Below are 21,951 nucleotides of genomic sequence, written 5' to 3' on the forward strand. Positions count from 1 at the left end.
TTTTTTTTTTTCTTCTTCATGCAGGAAACATTATGCAACTTCCGAACTGCTTTGCCTTCTCCCAGGAGGTCCATTACATAACAGAGAATTGAATTCTGGTGTGCTGATTCTACCACACTGAAAGCTATTGGCACATCTGTGTGTCTAACCTTCATCAGAAATGATGCATTCAAGTTTGTGATGTTTCAACAAAGAACAGCTTTAAAATATAGGTTGGTATAGAACATCTGTTCAGGTAGCATTTCGTAATCATATAGCACAGATGCATGTTCGCATTTTGTAATCGCACAGCACAGATGCACGTTCCGTTATCAGTGCCAACTCCTCTAGCACTGAATAGTTCATAGAAAACAAATCGTATGCATTGAAATGCATACAACATCCTGTAAGTGTGCCGTACATTTAGAATTACCGCTAGTTCTGGTAAAGCATAAAACATGACCTATGCTTCTCTTGGAAGAAGGCAGCAGAGCAGGTAACAACACAAAACATAAGCATACACAAACAAGGACAACGTTGCACTGACAACTATATTGACAAGAACCCGCACATCTCCCTTCACTTCACATCTGCAGCCAACTTCTTCCTTGTCTTTAACATCCTGCCAGTTTGCGCAGAAATTCTAATTCCTTCTTCAACAAAACCTTCTTGTCAATATAGTTGTCAGTGCAGCGTTGCCCTTATTTGTGTGTGCTTCTTATGTTTTGTGCTGTTACCTGCTCTGCTGCCTTTTTCCAAGAGATGTGTGATCAACTAGTTCAACGTTCGACTATTATTGACCTATGCTTAGTTCGCTAGGCAACGTTTGAATGGAGACTAGTCCTCTTGTCTAGAAACTGTTCAGCCAACCAAGGCTTCCCTCAGTACCATACATGGAAGCATACCTTATAACAAGGCATGCCATCAAAGGTATATATGTAGTAGAAAGTTTATTAGTCACAATCAGGCAAATGCATGCAGAAATACACATACTTGAACTTTAAATACAAACACAGCCAATGGTACTTTTATACAATGCGAAATGGTGCACCGGAAAATAAGCTCGGGAGGAAAAGAGACGGTTCATTGGACAGACGTGATGTGCTCGGCTCTCTCTCCGTGTTCCACTTGGAACAGTTCAGTGCATTAAGGTGGCCTCCTAGAAACCACAGATACCGGCATTTTTAAAACTCGCGGCCCACTAGGACGCAACAGTCTTTAAAGGAGATGCAGCAGTTTTGTCGCAGTCATTTGCCGCTGGAGTTTCCTGAAAGAAAGCAGAAAAAAGTGTCTCATTAATTGTTGCAAAGTGCAGAAGTCATGTTACACATGAAACAATAGTTCAACAAGTTTCACATTCCTTTTTGCAACTAATAGATGATGCTTGCAAACACAGCATAAATGCTTCCTGTATGAAATACAGCATTCATTTTATGCGTAATACCCCTGTTACATTCTCCCTGGTTTCTTCAATGTGACCAATGCTTGAATTAAATCACTCAATCCAGAATTATGTTCAGTTACATTCAGAACCTAGAAAACGGTCAATTCTTGGTCACTGCTGGCAAAGCTAGATTCGATGGCCGTTTGGATTTGTTAAAGCTCCAGAATCTGCTCACTGCAATCGTCGCGGTCAATTCTTGGTCACTGCTGGCAAAGCTAGATTCGATGGCCGTTTGGATTTGTTAAAGCTCCAGAATCTGCTCACTGCAATCGTCGAAACCACACACATGATCCTCGCGGACTAGTCGTGGAAGAGGGTTGATTTGTCAATCAAAATTTCAGAATTTCGCAAGCGTTGAAATGTTTACATATGAAATGTAGCCGCTTGTTTCGCAGATATCGTCACACTGTTACCACAAAAGTGTAAAGTTTACACTTAACCACCAAGCTATGAAGTTAAAGTTAAAGTTAAATTGGTTCACAGGAAGGGAAAGGCGCAGTAACTGTCACACTTGCTATGAAGGACCCATGTCAATGTTGTTGGTCTGAAAAACATGTCACACTTCAATGATATTGTCTGTCATGCTGGAGATGCTGGTGTTGGCGGTCTAGTACGACAGCAGTGAATGTACTAACAAACACACACTGAAAACAAGAAAGTAGACGCAAGTGAAAATCAATGGCGGCTACGTCATATGAATGCTGAAGATTTCAAATACATTCGGAAATTGCTATGCAGCATCATAGGAGTCCACTGCGCCTGAACGCCATGCGACTGACGCCGTCTGGACATACCCATGTAGCACAGATATATAAAGTGTCGTCTCGCCATGCCTTTATAGCAACTCGAGGACCTTCAGGCAAAAGGACAAAACGACTGAACAATTCTGTATACTGATCAAGCTCTCCAACAGGTAACATTAGCAGCTGTGCAATGTTGCACCATGGCAAATGAACGCAATACTAGCTAAAGGGACACCTCGACCACTGCGTTGTTGTAAAAATGGTTTTTTGGGTTTTTCTGCCAAGGCTGACGTTTGTGCAGTAGCAAAAGACACACTCACTGCCAAGAAAATTGAATTCAAGAACCTTCCTACCGCTCGGTCCAAACTTCCAGAAACAGTGCCCGCGAGTGAAGTTGACGTTGCCTTTGCGTCGGGAATCCACAGCAAAGGGCCATTCCCATCACAGCAATGTGCTGACAAATAATAGCCAACATTGGCAATACCTGTATTAATTTTGTGGCTTTTTCAAGCGTATAAGAGCTCTACTTTCTGTGAGAGTAGTCCACCAGTGGCTCAAATGCGATGGCGCATTCCTAAAGGGCAACCTAATTTGTCTCACAGTCAACAAAGCTCGACTATAATACTATCATGGCATCACCTTTCCAAGACTTCGTGTTCAGAGCAAGCAGTGGCTTCCGTTTAACGAATAATATCATAATGATTTTATTCGTTAAACGGAAGCCACTGCTTGCTCTGAACACGAAGTCTTGGAAAGGTGATGCCATGATAGTATTATAGTCGAGCTTTGTTGACCGTGAGACAAATTAGGTTGCCCTTTAATATAATATAATCGTATATAATCCCCTTCATGGATCACTGCCTTGTCGTGGCGGAGGGGCTTGCGAAACTAGATGAAGTCGTGAGCTCTGCTGTGTAGGGCCACCCATGATAGACAGGTCACGGCAGAGAGTTCTGACAAAATGTGATTCACTGAAGAAGGTAATGGCAACCCACTCCAGTATTTCCTGCCAAGAAAACCCTATGGCCAGTCACAATAGCATTAAGGATATGGCGCCGGAAGATGAGCCCCCCAGGTTGGAAGGCGCCCCACATGCTACTGGGGATGAACAAAGGGCGATTCCTAGTAGCTCCAGGACGAATGAAGCGGCTGGGCTAAAGCCAAAAGGACGCTCAGTTGTGGATGTGTCGGGAAGCGACCGGAAAGTCCGATGTTGCAAGGAGATATATCACGTAGCAACATGGAATGTAAGATCTATGATGCAAGGTAAACTGGATGTTGTCAAGCGAGAAATGGACAGATTGAACATTGATATCTTGGGTATCAGCGAGCTCAAGTGGACCGGAATGGGAGAATTTAACTCCGGCGACCATTATGTCTTTTATAGTAGGCACGAATTCAAGAGGAGGAATGGAGTCGCTCTCATAGTAAACAGAAGAATGGGCAAAGCAGTGCTAGGGTACAACCCCAAAAACGACCGAATGATTTCACTTCGGATCCAAGGTCACCCTTTCAACATAACAGTTATCCAAGTCTATGCACCAACCACTACTGCTGAAGAAGCTGAAGTTGAGAGATTTTATGCGGACCTGCAATGCCTTTTAGACCACACTCCATCATCAGACGTCGTTTTTCTCATAGGAGACTGGAATGCTAAGGTCGGGAGTGAAGAAATATCCGGAATTACAGGCAAGTTCGGTCTTGGTGAGCCAAATGAAGCTGGGCAGAGGCTAGTAGAGTTCTGTCAAGAAAACAACCTGACCATAGCGAATACTCATTTTCAACAGCCCAAGAGGCGCCTGTACACATGGACTTCACCGGATGGTCTGTACAGGAATCAGATCGATTATATTCTTTGCCGGCAGAGATGGAGAAGCGCTATACAAGCAGTAAAAACAAGGCCCGGGGCTGATTGTGGCACCGATCATCAGTTTCTTGTTGCCAAAATTAAGCTTCGATTGAGGAAAACGCAGAAAACTAGAAGGCCTTTCAGGTATGATCTGGATCAAATTCCTTCAGAATATGCTGTGGAAGTGAGGAACCGATTTCAAGAATTAGATCTAGAAGACAGAAAGCCTGAAGAGATGTGGACTGATGTTCGTGATATAATACAAGAAGTTGCTACTAAGGTAGTTCCAAAACAAAGGAAATGCAAGAAAGCAAACTGGTTATCTGAAGAGGCTTTGCAAATAGCTGAAGAAAGGAGGATGGCAAAAGTTATGGGGGAAAGAGAAAGATACAAGGTTCTCAATGCGGATTTTCAGAAAATAGCAAGGAGAGATAAGAATGCCTTGCTGAACATAGTGCCAAGCAGTTGAGGACAACAGCCAATTAAGGAACACAAGACAATCAAAGATATCAAAGGAAGCTTCTGTGCTAAGCTGGGCGTGATAAAGGACAAACGAGGCAAGGACCTCACTGAAGCCTCAGAGATAAAGAAAAGGTGGCAGGAATACACAGAACTGTACAAGAAGGACTCGGATGTGCAAACCCAACATAAGACGGTTGTGATTACTGACCTCGAGCCGGGCATCCTGAAGAGTGAAGTTGAATGGGCCTTAGCCAGCCTTGCTAAGAACAAAGCTAGCGGAATCGATGGTATTCCAGCCGAGTTGCTTCAAAACCTCAACCACGACGCTGTTAACATTCTGCATACATTATGTCAGAAGATTTGGTCAACCCTGCAGTGGCCACAGGATTGGAGGAGATCAGTTTACATCCCCATTCCAAAGAAAGGCAGTGCCAAAGTTTGTTCCAACTACCGCACGATCGCGCTTATTTTGCATGCTAGCAAGGTGATGTTGTAAATCCTCCAAGGTAGGCTGCAGCAGTATGTGGATCGAGAGCTTCCGGACGTGCAAGCTGGGTTTCGCAAGGGCAGGGGAACTGAAGAGACCAAATTGCCAACCTTCGCTGGATCATGGAAAAAGCAAGAGTTCCAGAAACCCATCTACTTCTGCTTTATTGATTATGCGAAAGCGTTTGACTGCGTAGATCACAGCAGATTGTGACAAGCTCTCCAAGAGATGGGAGTTCCAATTCACCTCATCTGTCTCCTAAGGAACCTGTATGAAGGGCAAGAGGCCACAGTCAGAACTGGGCATGGTCTTACTGATTGGTTTCCGATTGCGAAAGGAGTGAGGCAAAGCTGCATACTGTCGCCCTGCCTATTTAACCTATATGCAGAGTGCATCATGAGGAAGGCCGGTCTGGACGAGTCTTCAGCTGGAGTGAAGATTGCTGGAAAACGTATAAACAACCTTGAATAATACCATTATAATGGCAGAAAGTGAAGTGGAACTCAAGAGTCTTCTGATGCGCGTGCAAGAAGAGAGTGAGAAGTTTGGGCTTAAACTGAACATTAAAAAGACAAAGATCATGGCATCTTGCCCTATCAAGTCCTGGAGCATCAAGGGACAAGAAGTGGAAGCTGTGACAGATTTTCTCTTCTTGGGCTCCAAGATTACCCCGGAAGGAGACTGCAGCCATGAAATTAGGAGATGCCTGCTTCTGGGAAAGAGAGCCATGGGAAAGAGAGCCATGGTTAGCCTTGACCGCCTAGTAAAGAGCAGAGACATTAGTCTGTCAACCAAGACCCGTATAACTCGTGCTATGGTATTTCCAGTTGTGGTGTATGGATGCGAGAGTTGGGCTGTGAAGAAGGCTGACCGCCGAAGAATTGACGCGTTTGAATTGTGGTGCTGGCGGAGACTCTTGAGAGTTCCTTGGACTGCCAGAAGATCAAATCAGTCGATATTGTCCACCATAAACCCTGACTGCTCATTGGAGGGCCAAATTCTAAAGTTAAAGCTCAGATACCTTGGTCATCTGATGAGAAGAAAGGAGTCGCTGGAGAAAGATTTGATGTTGGGAAAGGTTGAGGGTCACCGGAGAAGGGGTAGGCAGTGAACGCGATGGTTAGATGGCATCCTCGAGGCGCTGCAGATGAAGTTATGTGATGTTAGCAAGATAGTGAGAGACCGGAAAACGTGACGTGACATGGTCTATAGGGTCACGAAGAGTCGGACACGACTGAACTGAATCATATATAATGATATGCTCCCCCATCACCACTTGCAAACTGGTTTTAACACGCTCTGGACAGAAGGAAAAAAAAAAAAACCCTAGGTCTGGTTTACATCTCTGCACTGCTTTCGTACCTAGCTGCTGTGCAGAATGGACAGAATACTGACATGCCCAGCAAAGTTCTTTTCATTTTTTCTAATTTTAACTATCAGCTACTTACCAATGCCAAGGGCTTCTTAACAGACTCTCCATTGGTGTCGGTGACCTCAGGCTTGAGTTTCTTGGGAGTGGCAGTAGGACTCTCGGTAGAGCAGCCACCTTCGTCGCTCGTTCTCTGTAATAATGCAGCCGGCTGCTCCGTCCGATAAAACAACCCTTACTTACTTTTGACACTAGTGAGAAGATAAGATAACGCTGCACAATACAACAACAGTGCAAAGAGTTCGCACAACAGTTGATGGACAATAATACATAACAAAATATGAGGTTGCGCAACACGAACTGCGCCCTTTCAGGGTTAGCATTTGGCAAAAAATAGCACAAGCTCAATCTGACTGAAAATTAAGGAAGAATAGAGAACAGGGAGCTCCTATTTGCTAAGGCGGCCACAAACCTTTCTCTTTATCAGGTGTGTGATAACGTTGACTGGGCGGCTGGACTCCTGAGAGAGAGAGAGAGAACGATAAATAAGATGGATCTAGAATTTTGTAAAATTTTAACATGAAAAAAAAAAAAAAAAAAAGAGAGAGAGAGAGAGAGAGAGAAGAAAATCAAGTTTAGTATACTGACGATATAACATATTGTAGGGGTGTGCGAATACTGTAATAACCGAATACAAATCGAATAAGTTCTTGAATTATTCGATTCGCAAGCCTTGCATTAGGGTGACCGGGTATTCTATGCGACAGGCTCGGAGCTGGTGCAGGGAAGACGAGATGGTGAAATCCCACAAATCTGGCCCCCATTAATTCGAACAAGGAGCACGGTACCGGCCAACACCCATACTCCATTGCCCGTGAAAAGGGCCTTAGAGGCGCTAACGGTTTTGGTTATGTTCCCTATTAGTGTGCGCAAAGCAAACAAATGCACCTAATGAAATCGCGAAATATCATCGGTGTCACCTTGTTTTCATCTCAGGTGTATAGATATCTATATTCCAAGCTTCCTTTAGGTATAAATACTGTAATGCTAAGGTTCCGGGCAGTTTTTTTAGGGACATTTTATTACTAGGAGCTTTTGAATAATTTCAACATTTTTCCTGGTCACTGTTTTTCCTGTGCATGTTTGGCCACGCTGAACAAAGTTTGATAATCCTTTTTCTTCTCGATTCTGATTCAATATTCAAATTAAGAGTTAATAGCGGTCAGCATCCGCACACCCCTACATATTAGATATACTAGAACAGCGTTGGTAGATATCGATGGTATAGATGCGATATGATAAAGCACTTACGGGACCAGAGTTCTTGACGGGAGATGTTGCCTGCAACAGGATATTGATAACAGACGGGCGTAAATTTTTTACGAGATACAGCAAACGAAAAGCAAGTAGACTGAACAGTTGACAACAGATTAATTCGATAAACCGTTACATACAGAGACTAGGATACAGTGCTGCAGAGTTCGAACTGAACCCGACGAAATTCATTCAGTCTACAAATACAAATCCAATGCAAATGCCTCAATTGCCTCATTCATGCCTCAATTTCATCTTGCCACTTTACAGAGACAGAAAACTTACCTGTGCACCCTGGACGTGGTACAATATTTGAGTTCAAGTTAAGGATGCAAAACACGTGCAGTCGAGCCCCCTTATAACAAACATTCTCTCAGTGAAATGACGAGCGACATTATAAAGTGTTGTAATCGCAGAGGGCTATGGCGCCGAATCTGAGATGAAACGAATGTCTACAGACGTACCAATACAGTCTGGTCATAGTGAACACGCAGGTGGCGTGAACTTGCTACACCCTAGCACACTACGCAGCATTCATCACGGTCCTGCATGAGTATCGATGCTACTTTCACTTTTCGCACGAAGACAAATGAAAAGGGCGTGGGTTAAACAACAAAAGTCTGCCGCTGGTGCACAACATCGCTGTGGCTTCCACGCACTTAACTGTGGGGCTACAGGGTAAGCGACTATCACTTACAGGCAAGCGCTCTCGCATCTTCTGAATGGTGGCGTCCTTAATGGCGCGGCAGTCCTGCCGAATGGTGTCCTCTGTGTCTTCGACGCGGGCTCGCACCTCCGGTAACAGTCCCTGCAATTCCTCCACTTCTCGTTCTGCCAGCCACACGGGGTCTTCGTCTAAGCTTCCCTGGCGTTCCTTCTTCTTGCCTTCCTCGATAAACCTGAGAGTTGGACTTGGCGTTAGCAGCCGAAGCCATTGGGCCACAGCATCGGAGAGCACCAATTTAACAATAAACATTCCGAGAGGAAGACTGGCACGAGACAACTGCTCAGAAAACATACTAGCACTGGCATTCCGTTTAAACCGCTTGTAACGCGACTTCAAAGCCTAAACAGCTGATGAAACGGGAGCATCACTCGATTCAACATTCCAACAAAACACAGGCCACTTCAAAAGGAAAGAGAGCTCTCTTATAAGCCAGAAGACAGCAAAGCACGAAAGGGTCGGCAACACTTCCACAGGCCATTTTCACAACTTGGGGAAATGCGGTGATGCCCGAAGTTTTTAGACACCCAGAGCCAACAGAATATAGTATACATAATAAAAAGAAGCTTTATGCATCCCTGTATTGAATGTTTTGTTTCACAATCGCTAGCCCACTTTTACCACTGGAGCCAAGCTTCCACTCTGATGAAATTGCTGTGTGGTGAGTGCAGTATCTACAAATGAACAAAGCAAGCCCAAACTAGGTGGCCTACATGAGGCCAGTTCGGTTTCAGCTTTCAAGAGTATTGCACATTCAACCCTCCATGTGCGTCAACATGAAGCATGAGCACATTCTCATGCGTGCGGGTCTGTTTCGCTCTAGCCTCACAACATAGCACAGGCACATACTGAATAAAAGGACGTCCGCACTTTGACAGTCAAGCTTACACTGACATTACCCAGCACTGACACATTACCCCCCCCCCCCCCCCCCCCCCTTGTCAATTGTCAAGGGCGCTGGCACTCTAGCCAAGTCTTTATTATATAACGGAGTATTCAGTCATAAGACGTAATAAAACATAATCTAGGAGTCATAAGACAATCTGGCATTATCATGCACTGTAAACTGTAGGGGTTCAACATGCCAACGGGGCATGTGTGCTACGAGTGACATGTAGGGAAGGGCTGCGGATTAATTTAGACGACCAGGAATTCCTGAACACGCACTGACGTCATATAACACATGGTTGTTTTTGCTTTTTACCTCTATCAAATACAGCCGCTTTGGCCAGGAGTGAAGCCGTGACCTTGAGATCAGCCACTCTGGTGGGCACTTTACCATCCACCCAAGCACAGTCGCATGACTACAAAGTGAAGCCACACAGCTTTTGCAAAATCTTTGATTCTGTTCGGGTCTGGAGGTTGTGAACCCAGGACCGCTTTTACAGAGCAGTGACTACCAACCAAGCTTACCAGCTAGCAGTCTGAACGTCTTTTAAGTACAATGTGAGTATGCGGAGAATGTGATGGATACAAGTGAGGAATTACTCCCCTTATTTCAAAATTCTACCACCTTGAGTGATCCCCTTGAACTAAATGAAGATATGACCATTCTTCCCTTGCATGCCCGACTCAACCACTGTGTGCTCACCGGCTGAGATTTTCGACGCGTAGCTCGAGGACGCGCACGGCGGATCGGAAGTCTTCAGCCGCCTCTTGGTACTTGCCCCCAAACGAGAGGGCCAGCCCCCTCTGGTAGTGTGTCTCTGCGATCTGGCGGCTATCCGCCTCGAGGAGCTCACGCTGGATGTTGAGGCATTCGCCAAGGTCCTCCACGGCCTGCTCGCAGTTGTCTGACTCCAGGCTGATCTCACCCAGCTTTAGCAGCACGTCAGCTTCTTTGAGACGATACTCCCGGCTGTTGTCGGGGTCCTCTTCCGCTTGCCTGCAATTGGCAAAGAAATGTCGCAGCAGCTTACCCCCCCTTGGGGCCATGACAGGCTACCTGCTCTCCGAAACGACGAACGCACCGATGACGACATGCGTGACTGCTAAAGCCACTTCAGAGTTTTGATCAAGGGAGGAAACATATCTGACACCTACATAGTGGGACATAACTTCAAAAGAACTTGAAGGCGGGCTAGACAGATTCATTTACAGTGCAATTCAAGACACTAACGCTGGCAGGAAAAAGGAAATAAGACTGCCTGAGTTCGTATTCTGCGTGTCTGTGTAGGGCCCTTCAAGCCATATTTTATGTTGTGCTAATGTTTTTAGCTGCATTTGCATACAGGTGCAATTCCCAAATACTATTTTATGCATAGGAATTCATAAAGCAAACTATATTTAGCCTTATATCATATCAAGGTACATTTCTGACAATACCTTGATACAATACCTGACAATTCAAACAAAGTCCCTTAAGTTCGAACAAATTCACCAAACCTCACAGCAAAAATATTTAAGTTTGAATCAACGAGTGTCTACTGTACTTGCTTCCTACTTAATCCCTTACTTGTGCTCTACTTAATCCCACACTGATCTCTAAACTGTAGGAAACTGTACTTTGGTACCAGCTACCTACACAGCTTAAACAAGATGGAAATTTGTGATAAAACTATGTTTGCCATGCATATTGCATGCAAGATGCCTATCCATGCACAGTGATCACTGTACTACTACAAATGTATTTTAGTTTCAAAATCTTCAAGTCAATGCAGCTTTAACGCCCTACATAACAGAAAACTTGCACAGCTGGTCACAGTACTGAAAGTGGCCCTAGCTGCGAGCATTACCTCTTAAATATCACCTTGGCCAGTTCAAGGACCTCCCAAGCCAACTGAAGGTTGGGCACGTCTTCCTGCATAAGAATAGTAGAAAACAGCATGAGTTACGCTACCATGAGCAAAAAAGTATGCACACCAATGTCAAAGAACACTTCACAATGTGAAACAAGATTGTTCCACAATAAGCTAAAGCCAAGCATAATGGCTTTTTTTTTTTTTTTTTCATTCTTGAAGTATTAAACACCTACTAACTCGCTGTAAGAATTTTCAAAGGGATCTGTAAGTCATTTGAACAAGCCGAAAAGCAATGGCAAGTGATACAGCCACCTTACCCTTATTGTTAAATGACGGCAATTAGAATGCACTCTTAAATGCACTTGGTTGCTCAATGAAACACATCTGAATCAGCCATAGAGCAAGCAAACCAAGGACAGTTTGACCACTGCCGTTTTGTTGTGTCATTTACAAACACTTCATGCATCATCATGTAAATGCAACAAATTGACAGGCCTAGGAGTGGCCAATTAAGACTTGCATGTCACAATAGCTGAAAAGCACCCCCTTCCCCAAAAGCTGATCACTCTACAAGACCTCTCTCTCATGGCCACAAAGCATTTCACTTTCTGCCATCGTCTTTTTGGGAACCTTTTTTCACATTAGGGTAATGTCATGAATAACAATGCTATCTTTTAGTCAGTCTCCGAGAGCAACACCCGTTTTGCAGTCCTCACCAAATTACCTTTTGAGACAGTGGAACAAGACAGCCAAGTGATGTACTACTAGTACACATTTTAATGGCTTGTTAACACTGAAAAGCAAGGTACCTGCTTTGATGAGACACTATACCGAAATGCCTTCACACTTCAGAGATTTCCATAATGCACAGAAGTTATTTCACCTATGACAAAGTGCATAGCCCCGGCACTTGCAAAACTGGCATTCATTTTTCATGACATTCATTCCTCAAAAAAGTAAAATCCTACTTATATGCAACTCCATCGCAGTGGTGTTAAGATGACTGACTACTGTTCCGGAGCACCCGGGTTCGAACCTGACCACCGGCGGCAGCGTTTCGATGGAGGCGAAACGAAGAGGCATCCGTGTGCTGCGAGATGTCAGGGCAGGTTAAAGATCCCTAGGCAGTTGAAATTACTCCGTAACCCTCCACTATGGCTCCTCTTTCACTCCCACCTTTCTCCCTCCCATTCTGGTGCGGTTCAGGTGTCCACGGGGGAAAAGTGTGGCAGATACTGCGCCTCTCCTTCCTGTTAACCAATCATTACTATTATTATTCTATGCATTCAATACTCAAGTAAAAATGAAGCAGAAAGAATGAAAGTATGCAGGGCAGGGACCTCATCTTTTGGAGCTGGTTCTGATGACCCACTGGGGCCCCCCGCTGAAGTTCCAGGCTCGCTCGGCAGTGGCTCAATGTCCTCCTTCAGCGCTGGCTCGGGCTTTTCCAGGTCTTCTTCGGCATCCTCTTCCGTTGCAGCAGAATCGGCTTCTGAGGATGCAGAGTACACATTGCCAAAACCCCACACCTCCACACACAAAATTCGGAAGCCATAGGCTCAGATTTCATTGGTGGTGTATGATTCAATTAATGACATCCATATTATGTTATTATTTCACACTGATCAATACCACAAGGAAAAAAAAAACGAATCCCTCATGCTTTCCTTGACATCAGTGGCTGTCGGCTCCATATGTAGTACGTATATCACAAAGAGGCCCTCATTCCCCTAGATTCCTCAGATAGTCCCTAGATTTCCCTAAATAGTCCTCAGCATGAAACAGCGATATTCAGTTCACAGAACAGACGAGTGCAGGAACAGCAGCAACACAGATGAGTACAAAAGCAAGAAATCTTGATATTTCAGCTTCTTCAAAAGCTGTCTTTTTTTAGGTGTTTCAAGCTGATGTGGAAGCTATTTGTCACTGCAATTACCTAGTCACGGTGTCCTGTGCCATTTAACGTTTACTGCAGGGGCAGCTTTTGGACCCTACCCCTAGTGGTCGCGTGACAGAGACCAGCTATAGAAATCCACGAACCAAGCAAAGAAAAGGTGGAAAAAGAAAAGAAAAACCAAGCCGGGAGACGAGGAATAGAAGAGCCTTGAAAACGCGGAAGAGAAAAAAAAATAGCAATCTCTGCACTAGCCGAATATTTTTAATTAGTGCACTTCAGTCTGCTGCAAATCAGTTTTCCTAACCAGCCCAGCTGCATGCCACATCAAAATACAACTTGGCAGTTGCTATTGAAGTCATATAGTAGTTGCAGCCCAAGCTATATGCGAAACAATTAAATATCACAATGGTTTGGTTTGGTTTGTGGGGTTTAACGTCCCAAAGCGACTCAGGCTATGAGAACGCCGTAGTGGAGGATTCCGGAAATTTTGACCACTGGGGTTCTTTCACGTGCACTGACATTGCACAGCACATGGGCGCCTTGCTTTTCGCTTCCATCAAAAAGCGGCCACCGAGGCCAGGATTCGATCCCGCATCCTTGGGAACAGCAGTCGAGCGCCGTAACTACTGTGCCACCCCTGCGGTGTCAAATATCACGTCATATCATGCAAGACAGTGGCGTATTGTTTCGGGGCGTATAAAAGCAGGTGGCTTCTTGCAAAATATCACAATGATATCATGCAAAAAGCCATCTGTTCTTATAGGCCCCCGAAACAATACGCCATTGGCTGCCGCTCTGGCTTTTCCTCTACTTTCAGCATCGCTAATTAGACGGAATGAGACAATCTAGTGCACTCTTTTGGTGTAGCAGGAACTGGTAAAAAAAAAAAGGGAATTGAGGGATTTGACGATCTTAAAGAGATCTGAAGAGATTTTTGAGGTGACTGGAGGGAAGGTTTTATTCCAAGTCAGAAGAAATGTTCCAGGGCCTCCTTTGCATCAATTGCTGCAAGTGAAGAATCAGCGATCATATCACTGTTTTCTCATGCCTTGCATCAAGACATGTGACATCACAGCCATCTCTCTGCTATCGAAACCGAAACTGGTGAGAAAAAAAAATTCAATTATAAATTATTTAGCGGTCGTAGGCGAGAACAGTGTGTAGATCGATACACAGGAATGACTTACGCATCATTAACAAGAAGAAAAATGCCACCAGAATTTGGTGTCTATAGTCCTTTAAGCATGAGCATACGTATGCACAAACACATACACACACACAAGCCTAACTTACGAACAAAACAGTTCAATTATCCCGACCGGCCAGTTCGCCCAAACAGAGAAGGCGAGCGCAGTAGTGTCATGCAATTGCAGATGCAGTAAGCAAGCCGTTTACAACTGGGCCGCAAACTGCTTTAGTAAAGCAAGCATAGCAGACGACACAGTGGCAGAAGAGGAGCAGCTACCAACTGCATACGAAAGCCTGTTAATTAAGATGCAGCATCTCATGCACAGCTGCCAATCTGGGAACATCTGGAGGAGTAGGACACTGATTTCTAATGATGTGCCCTTTCTAAGGAATGATTCCCCCCAAGACATTACTTAAAAAAAATTAACATGTGGGATTAACTAGTAAAGAAACTGATATAACTGCTGTTCTGTCACCTAACTTCATCACTACTGTTAATGCCAACCTGTACAAGGAGCTCGAATGGCAATGTATGAACGATGTGGTTGTTTACGTGTGCCTCGTGTGACCTAAAGAAAAATTCTGCGTCCAAATTCCGCCTACCTGGCTACTGAAACAATCTCACACGAGAAAACAAATTCAATTATATTAATCGCCAGAGACGGGCGAATGCTGTACAGTGATCTATGTACATTAATGTCTTACGAGCCATTTTGAAGATAAAAACACAAAATTTAAAGCCAGGCAACCATACTCCTTCAGAGGCAACAACCCTGACCAAAACTTAAGTGAGAATAGTGCTGGTCTAACACGAATCCAGCAAATGGGACAGCCGAAGCCGTGGCCTTTGCAAACCGTATTTACATGCGAACGGTTTTGTCAGTTTGGCCCTCGACAGGAAGCTCTAGCTTCCAGAACGTGGCACGGTTGTGTGTAGATAGTCAAGTAGATAGAGAAGAGATCTGGCATAGACCTTGCTAGATTGAGGCGAGAAGTGAGATGCAGAGACAAAGAGGAGAGGTGCCTAAGTAATCCCAAAGTGTAGCCTCTCACCTCCACCACCTTCTTGCACCTTCACCTCTGTGGCATTTGCCACCCCGGGGTCATCACTACTACCACCGTCAACAGTGGCCTTTGATTCCACTGCTTTCTCTACGTCTGGATTCTCTGACGGCTCCGCAGAGGATCCAGACTGTTCAGGTTTTTTCTCGCTCTCTCCATCGCTACCTCCCTTAGAAGGTCCTGCAGAAGCAATTATAGGGACATCGACGTGCAAAAACCAAGTCATTAGGAAGGCAAGGGTTACAAAACCCACCTCTGACCTTCCTTCCCTTCCCACATAGGCAGTCTTTTGGTACACGGTTCCAATTCAAATAAGCAAAATGTAGGAGTGCTTTGTACCAACCTCTGAAACCTTTTTTTTTTTGTAGTGAACACCTCGGCCAAACAAGGCAGAAGGTGAAGTTTAAAGAATCCATAGACATATATCATTACACGCTCCCTGTGATCATGCTATTCCTTTATTTCTGCACTACGACAGCCAGTTCCGTCAGTATTTTGTCTTGTAAAGAAACACTGTATTGGAAAAATAAAGTACAGCTCCAAGCTCAAGAAATGACAGTGTAATGACAGGGCCAGCAACTTTCATTGCTATGTGCCTTTGAATGCTAATGATGACGTCAACACTCTGGTGCTCCACATTAAACAGCAGTGAAAATTTGATAGAAACATGCATTACCCAAACGCACGCGTTTAAAGTTCGACAAGCCCTGAACACAAAAAGTCGTAACGAATCCTTACCGGCAGCATCGCCTTCCCCATCTTGCGACTTCTCTTCCCCACCTTCTGCTTCATTTTCATCATCATCGTCGTCGTCGTCTTGTTCCTCTTCAGACTCTGCACATTATTCACCTAGTTGTTTTATCGCAATATAACACCCTCCATTGCACTCAGAATACATTAAGAAAACAAAGAAAAAAAAGCCTCGGCAATAGTTCTGAAATGCGTTCAGCTCTCTTTTTGTGCACCTCAATCAACGAACATCCTCCATCAACTGCAAGCTGCATTTGCAGCTGAAGTCTCAACACCTGTCGCTTGCAGATGCCGCGCCGAGTTGGCGCCGCATCTGAAGTTCGATCTCCGGTTACTTGTGTTGGTGCGCCCAATACTACACAACAGCTGGCGCCGCCGAATGGCCAGCCCAAAAGCGACCCCGTGATCAGCGTGCTGCCATACGGGCCTGGAATCAGCAACCATTTCAACGTCACAATCGTGAAAGAAAAGGGGATGCCTGGAATAGTTAATATGATCAGCCAACCTACTTATAACTATCGGTTTTAACAATATATCGGACATAACAATGGGCAGCCGCTGCACCGTCAGTTTTACCATGTGTTCTATGGTAAAATAAACAGCTTGTTACAATGATGTCATATTATATTATTGGTTATAACAATCAAATATGGTCACTGAAAGTCAACAAAAAGTGCACACGTATGCAAAGATGCCAACAACACCGATGCAGCTACAATTAAAAAAAAAATGAAAAGAAACCGGGACAGAGCGTGTCGAGCCAATGCATTGGTCAGGTGTGCCGGAGAAACTTGCATGCCATGGAGATATGGGGGAGGACGGAGCGCTTCCTCAAGCGGGGGAGAAGGGAAGGTGTAAGGCGCTGCTAGGCATGGCTGTTCTGAGAGAGAGTTTTGAGCGCTTCCCCTCGAGACCACCCGTGGCCTAGGGAACTCGCGTCCTCTCTGCCTCTGCACGGTGGAGCAGTCCATTCTGAGAATGAGCCGACTGTGGTACACTGCAGTATCCTCCCCTATTTGCTTTGTCCAGGACCCCGCTTTGCGGTTGCACATTACACATGTTTGTGGCAGACGTGCAGCAGTGTTCATGCGCGTGTCTTTCTAGCATGGTTCTCCTAGTGTGCCATCATCATTGCCACGACCTTGCTGGCCCAGGATTTTACGTGAACAGCAATGGAGGATCCAACTTCAAGAAGCGCGACACAACCGGCGCAGAAGAGGAAGTGAACGGCAATACCACTAGAAGTTAAGCGGAACATTATACGTGAGCACAAGGACGGCGTAAAAGTGTGCAACTTGGTGCACAAGTACGGCCTGGTGCAGCCGACAGTATCGACAATCATCCGCAACACGCCCAAGATTGAGAACGAAAGCAATGCCAGTGCTGCCCATGCAATGAACGACAGCCGGAAGAGGGTTGGACATGGGGCCGACAAAAACGTAGAACAGGCGCTTTACTAATGGTTCTTGAACGCCCATGCAGCGAACCTGCCGATTAGTGGCCCGATTTTAATTTAGCGGAGAAGGTGAAGCACTTCGCATACCTCCTGCGCAACACCGATTTTCAGCCTGGTGGTGGTTGGATTCAGCAGTTCAAGGAGCGACATGGAATCGTCTACAAGGCATTCGTGGGTGAGGCAGGATTGCTCGATGTCAACGCTAGGCAGAATTGGCTTGAGGAAATGCTGCTCTACATCCGAGAAACACAGTCGGACCGGGACTTATACAATGCGGACGAGACTGGACTGTTTTTCCAGATGGTACAGTCAAAATCGCACACTGTTAAAGGCGATCCCTGTAAGGGCGGCAAGCAAAGTAAATAGCGCGTGACCATTTTCTTGTGTGCCAACATGGATGGCAGCACAAAAAGCCCCGCCTTCGTCATAGGGAAATCTAAGAATCCCGATGTTTTCGTGGTGCCGTGAGAATCCCGGTTCGCTACCGTTATAACAGAAAGCATGGATGACGCCAAACTTTTCCGCGAGTGGCTGATCAAGTTTGATCAGCAGATGCAACGCAAAGGCAGGAAGGTGACATTGGTGCTCGACAATTGCACTGTGCACCAAACAGTTCAGAAGCTCACGCATGTGGAAGTTTTTCCCACCTAATACCTCTGCAGGCTTGCAGCCTATGGATGCAGGAATGATTGCTTGCTTCAAGGCACTGTATAGCCGACATGTTTTGAGCAGGCTTGCGCTGAACCGCGACATTTCTGTCCGAGAACACCAACTGGCGCCAAACTTTGAAGATCTCGCTCCTGATGGCAGTGCAGTTCATTTTTGGAGCATGGGCAGAAGTAAGCTCCTCCATCATCATGTCATGAACTGCTTTAGGAAGGCAGGCTTCGCTAGGGATGCTGGTGACGCGGAAGGTCGCAAAGCTCCTGCCAACACAGCGACGACCGAACATTGGTCCACAGTGAGCGGTAGCGACGGCGACGCGTCGGAACTTCAGGAATTTTTACATGCCCACGATACAGTAGCGACAGATGAAGAGCTGACAGACGAGGCTATCGTCGCAGCAGTCACTGGCACGGAGGACGGTGACAGGAGCGACGACAACGAACCGGAACCTGTGCAGGTTGCATCGCACCAGGAGGCTTTGAGAATGATCGACTCCCTGTTGGGCCTGCTTTTGCTAAGAACCTTCCACTGCACTATGTTCAGCAGGTGGATGCCCTGTAGAAAGATGTCAGCCAGACTGCCATGAAACAGACAACGCTTATGGTTTACGGGTTTCTTCCCGCTACAAAATAAAAAGTGTAAGTTACCTCGTTCTCGTTAAATGTGTAGTTTATAGTGTTTTTTTTTCCTCACCCAGTTATAACAATTATCAGATATAACAATGATACTTCAATGCAGTGGCCATGTGCTCACCTAAAGCATTCCCTAGGACGCCAGTCTCCTGCCGTGCAAGCTCTAGCAGTGCACGTCCATAGCAGAGGTAGGCCTCCCCACACTCCTTGGCGGTCTCGCCGTATATGCGTGCCAGGAGCTCGCTAGCTTCCTGTAGGCTTGCCACGGCTGATGGGTAGTCCTGGACCAGGAGGTGACGCTTGCCCTGGAGCAGCAGCATAGCCGCATTCACCGATGGCTCAGACTTGGACCCTCCTTCAGACTTTGACCCTTCTTCCCTACAGAGAATGCATCGTACAAGTTTCGGTTACATTTTTCTTAGAAGAACACTGCGGAAAAATTTAAAACTGCCAACCATATCACTGACACAGATCTTTGAACCTAGGATACATTGCCATCCACTTCCATCCACACAGTGATCATGCAGTCCTTTTCATTGCTGATAGCGTGAGCTCGTAACAGGTGGTAGGAAAAAGGGTTTCCATTTTTACATACAATTTTCAGAGCAATAAATTCATCTTTTACATCTGAAAACCCAACTATTGATATACACTACGAAAAAATGGATGAAACTGTCCCTAGTGTTCTTTCAACTGCATCTATACTGAACATGAAAGTTGCACTAAACGAAAGCTAGACAAATGGCAACAAACTACTACTACACCATAAGCATTTAAGCCGAGCCCTCGTTAAGACGACCACTGACTACGGCACTTTGCTAAGGTGCATGAGTTCTTGGGTTCAACCCCATCTTGTGCAGTCACATTTTACTGCAGATTTAATAGAACATTCAAGTGTACACTCTACTTAACTCCACTCCCCTCCAACTCCAAGCGGAGTGGAGTCCACTCCACTTGGAGTGTACACTCCAGATTACTCTTGAGTACTCCAATTCATAATAACTAAGCCGAAAACATGAATAATGGGAGTTCATTTGGCTTGTACTACCAGATCATTGATGATAGTTCACCAAAATCACTCAAGAGAAAAGCTCAACCTCACAGGTACTCACCAATGAGGCACCGATAAGCGTAAAATTAACAGACAAGACTAAGCCAGAGTAAGTCAAAGAACAAACACGACTTAATGACATTTTAGTTGAAATTAAGAAGCAATCGGCACTGGTAAGGTGTGCAATGCAAAAGAAAAATACATAATTGATGGTCAATAAGGAAAACTGATTTGATTTGATTTTAAGAAAAGGCAAGTGTAGTAGAAGGCTGCAGATGAGATAAGGAAGTTTAAAGGGTTATAGACTACTGCAGGTGGCAGAGGACCAGGTTGATTGAAGAGATACGGAAAATACTACTGTACTGCATGCAGTAGGAGGTCCCCCGGACAGTTTATACTTCGGGACCTCCTTCTGTAATACTAATAATCATGTACCTCAAGAAGGACTTTTTGTTGGGCTAGTTGGTGCAGCATTTTTTAACCAAAAGGACAAAGCGCTAACGACACATTCACAAGAAAGAGGACACGGACAAGCGCTTGTCCGTGTCCTCTTTCTTGTGAATGTGTCGTTAGCGCTTTGTCCTTTTGGTTAAAAAATACATGTACCTCACAGTGAAAAATAAAGATGATGATGATAAAGTGCCTGAAGTCAGGTTAATGATGACTTGACTACAACATACCTGTTCCATTGTGAACCTATTGCATTTAAAACTCCAGAATATCATTTTCTCTCGGCATGGCATGAACAAATGTTTTCTCTCGGCCTGGCCTAGATGTGGCGAGTTAAAGGTCATTCATCAAATGAGCCAAAATTTATCACACAGCAGTGCACCGACAATTTTCTTCCAATGAAAGGGAGCCTATGGCAACGGCATCAGCTTCTCATACATATTTGGTACACTTGGAAGCTACATAGTGTGACCAGGCCATTTAACTAGAAAACTAAAACACCATTAAAGAGTGCTTGGTGCTCCCATGTGATCAGGGCATGACCATCGGACATAACCTCCCTAAATAAAATAAAGGACAGCACTGTAGAAACGTCAACAGCAATGCTGGCGAAATGACTGATAAGAATGCCAGGGCAGTCAGTCAAACCTTGGCTATACAGAATATGTGGCACGATAATGTTTACTTTAGAGGCTTCCAGTTTTCAACGTTGCCTCACTTATTAATGATTTTCCGATAGTCACAACAAACATTGCTGGTAACCACCCATTCTTTTCTTATGCGTGTCATCAAACGTTTTCCCGCGTTTATTGAGGGATCCATGAAATCACTTGAAAAGAGCAGCGCACAAACGCGAACGGGCGAGCAGGCAGATGGAACCATTGTGGACCTACTTAACGGGTATAACTGGACAGAGCTGAGCTAACTGATGAGCCCTGCCCGAGCGATGACAGCACACAGGAAAGCGGGAGTGGGACATATTAAACGCATGGGACGGAATATGTCCTGTACACACCACGTAAATTAAAACGTTCAAAAGGTCACTGAGAATCTGCACGCAATACTATGTTACGAAACAAGCACCTGACCCGACCCGAAGGACCCGACAAAAGCACGTCGGTAGGAAAGAAGCACAAACTCTTTGACGGTCGGATTACCTGCTCGGCATATACAGCTCTGCACGTGCAGGAAATTCTACAGGCTTGCACGCGCAAACGAGCAGCGGCATAACGCTCAGTGTAAAATTCGCAAGGGTAAATATGTAAATTTGGTGCGGCGAGGTGTCGTAGCCGCCTGTACGGATACTTTGCGGTACCTGCTTCTCGTATGCTCATAACCTTCTCAAACTCACCCTTCTGGCTTGGGTGGTGGTGAACTTGCTTCGGCCATTCTCGGACGAGTGATGTGGTGTGCCTTGAACGATTAACCCCGGCCTACAAAAACAAGCGCGCGAACGATTTCGCGCCTTGCGCGGGATTGAAAGCGAGCTTGCGGACGGCCAGACAAACAATCGTAGCCTCGTTCCTACGCGGCAAGAAAGTGCTCATGTACACCGACGGCGCTAGAGTAACGACCAAAACGAGGAAATTTTTATTGCGTTACTAGCGCCACAACTATGATACAGCAATTTTCAGCGCGAAGTCAAGGTAAAGTGAGCTAGTCAAGGCAAACAGTCAAGGCGCCTGTC

General features: G+C 45.3%; 1 protein-coding gene across 3 annotated transcripts; it reads right to left on the bottom strand.

Moving 5' to 3' along the window:
* Positions 1-912: 912 nt before the first annotated feature.
* Positions 913-21,810, bottom strand: Nasp (Nuclear autoantigenic sperm protein). Of its 3 annotated transcripts, none has more exons than XM_084577639.1 (12): positions 21,616-21,808; positions 18,885-19,141; positions 15,998-16,093; positions 15,251-15,439; positions 12,453-12,604; positions 11,107-11,171; positions 9,963-10,256; positions 8,345-8,546; positions 7,645-7,674; positions 6,806-6,853; positions 6,413-6,544; positions 913-1,246 (listed from the first exon to the last, which is right to left on the bottom strand). In XM_084577639.1, the coding sequence occupies exons 1-12, from the start codon at positions 21,651-21,653 to the stop codon at positions 1,181-1,183; spliced, it is 1,569 nt and encodes a 522-aa protein (XP_084433765.1). In that variant the 5' UTR covers positions 21,654-21,808; the 3' UTR covers positions 913-1,180. The 3 variants fall into 3 exon arrangements, with proteins under 3 accessions (XP_084433765.1, XP_084433766.1, XP_084433767.1); XM_084577640.1 differs by having other exon boundaries at positions 6,413-6,526; positions 21,616-21,807; XM_084577641.1 differs by lacking the exon at positions 15,251-15,439 and having other exon boundaries at positions 21,616-21,810.
* Positions 21,811-21,951: the final 141 nt, after the last annotated feature.

The sequence above is a fragment of the Amblyomma maculatum genome, chromosome 8 (assembly GCF_055883805.1).
Source record: "Amblyomma maculatum isolate TAMU_Amacu chromosome 8, ASM5588380v1, whole genome shotgun sequence".
In the NCBI taxonomy this organism is placed as follows: Eukaryota; Metazoa; Arthropoda; class Arachnida; order Ixodida; family Ixodidae; genus Amblyomma; species Amblyomma maculatum.

Coding starts and splice junctions, on each gene's coding strand:
- Nasp (XM_084577639.1), bottom strand. CDS start 21,653: ATGGCCGAAGCAAGTTCACCACCACCCAAGCCAGAAGG. Junction 12,605..15,250: donor GGTGCAAGAAGGTGGTGGAG/GTGAGAGGCTAC, acceptor CTGCATCCTCAG/AAGCCGATTCTGCTGCAACG. Junction 1,247..6,412: donor TTAAGAAGCCCTTGGCATTG/GTAAGTAGCTGA, acceptor GCTTTCTTTCAG/GAAACTCCAGCGGCAAATGA.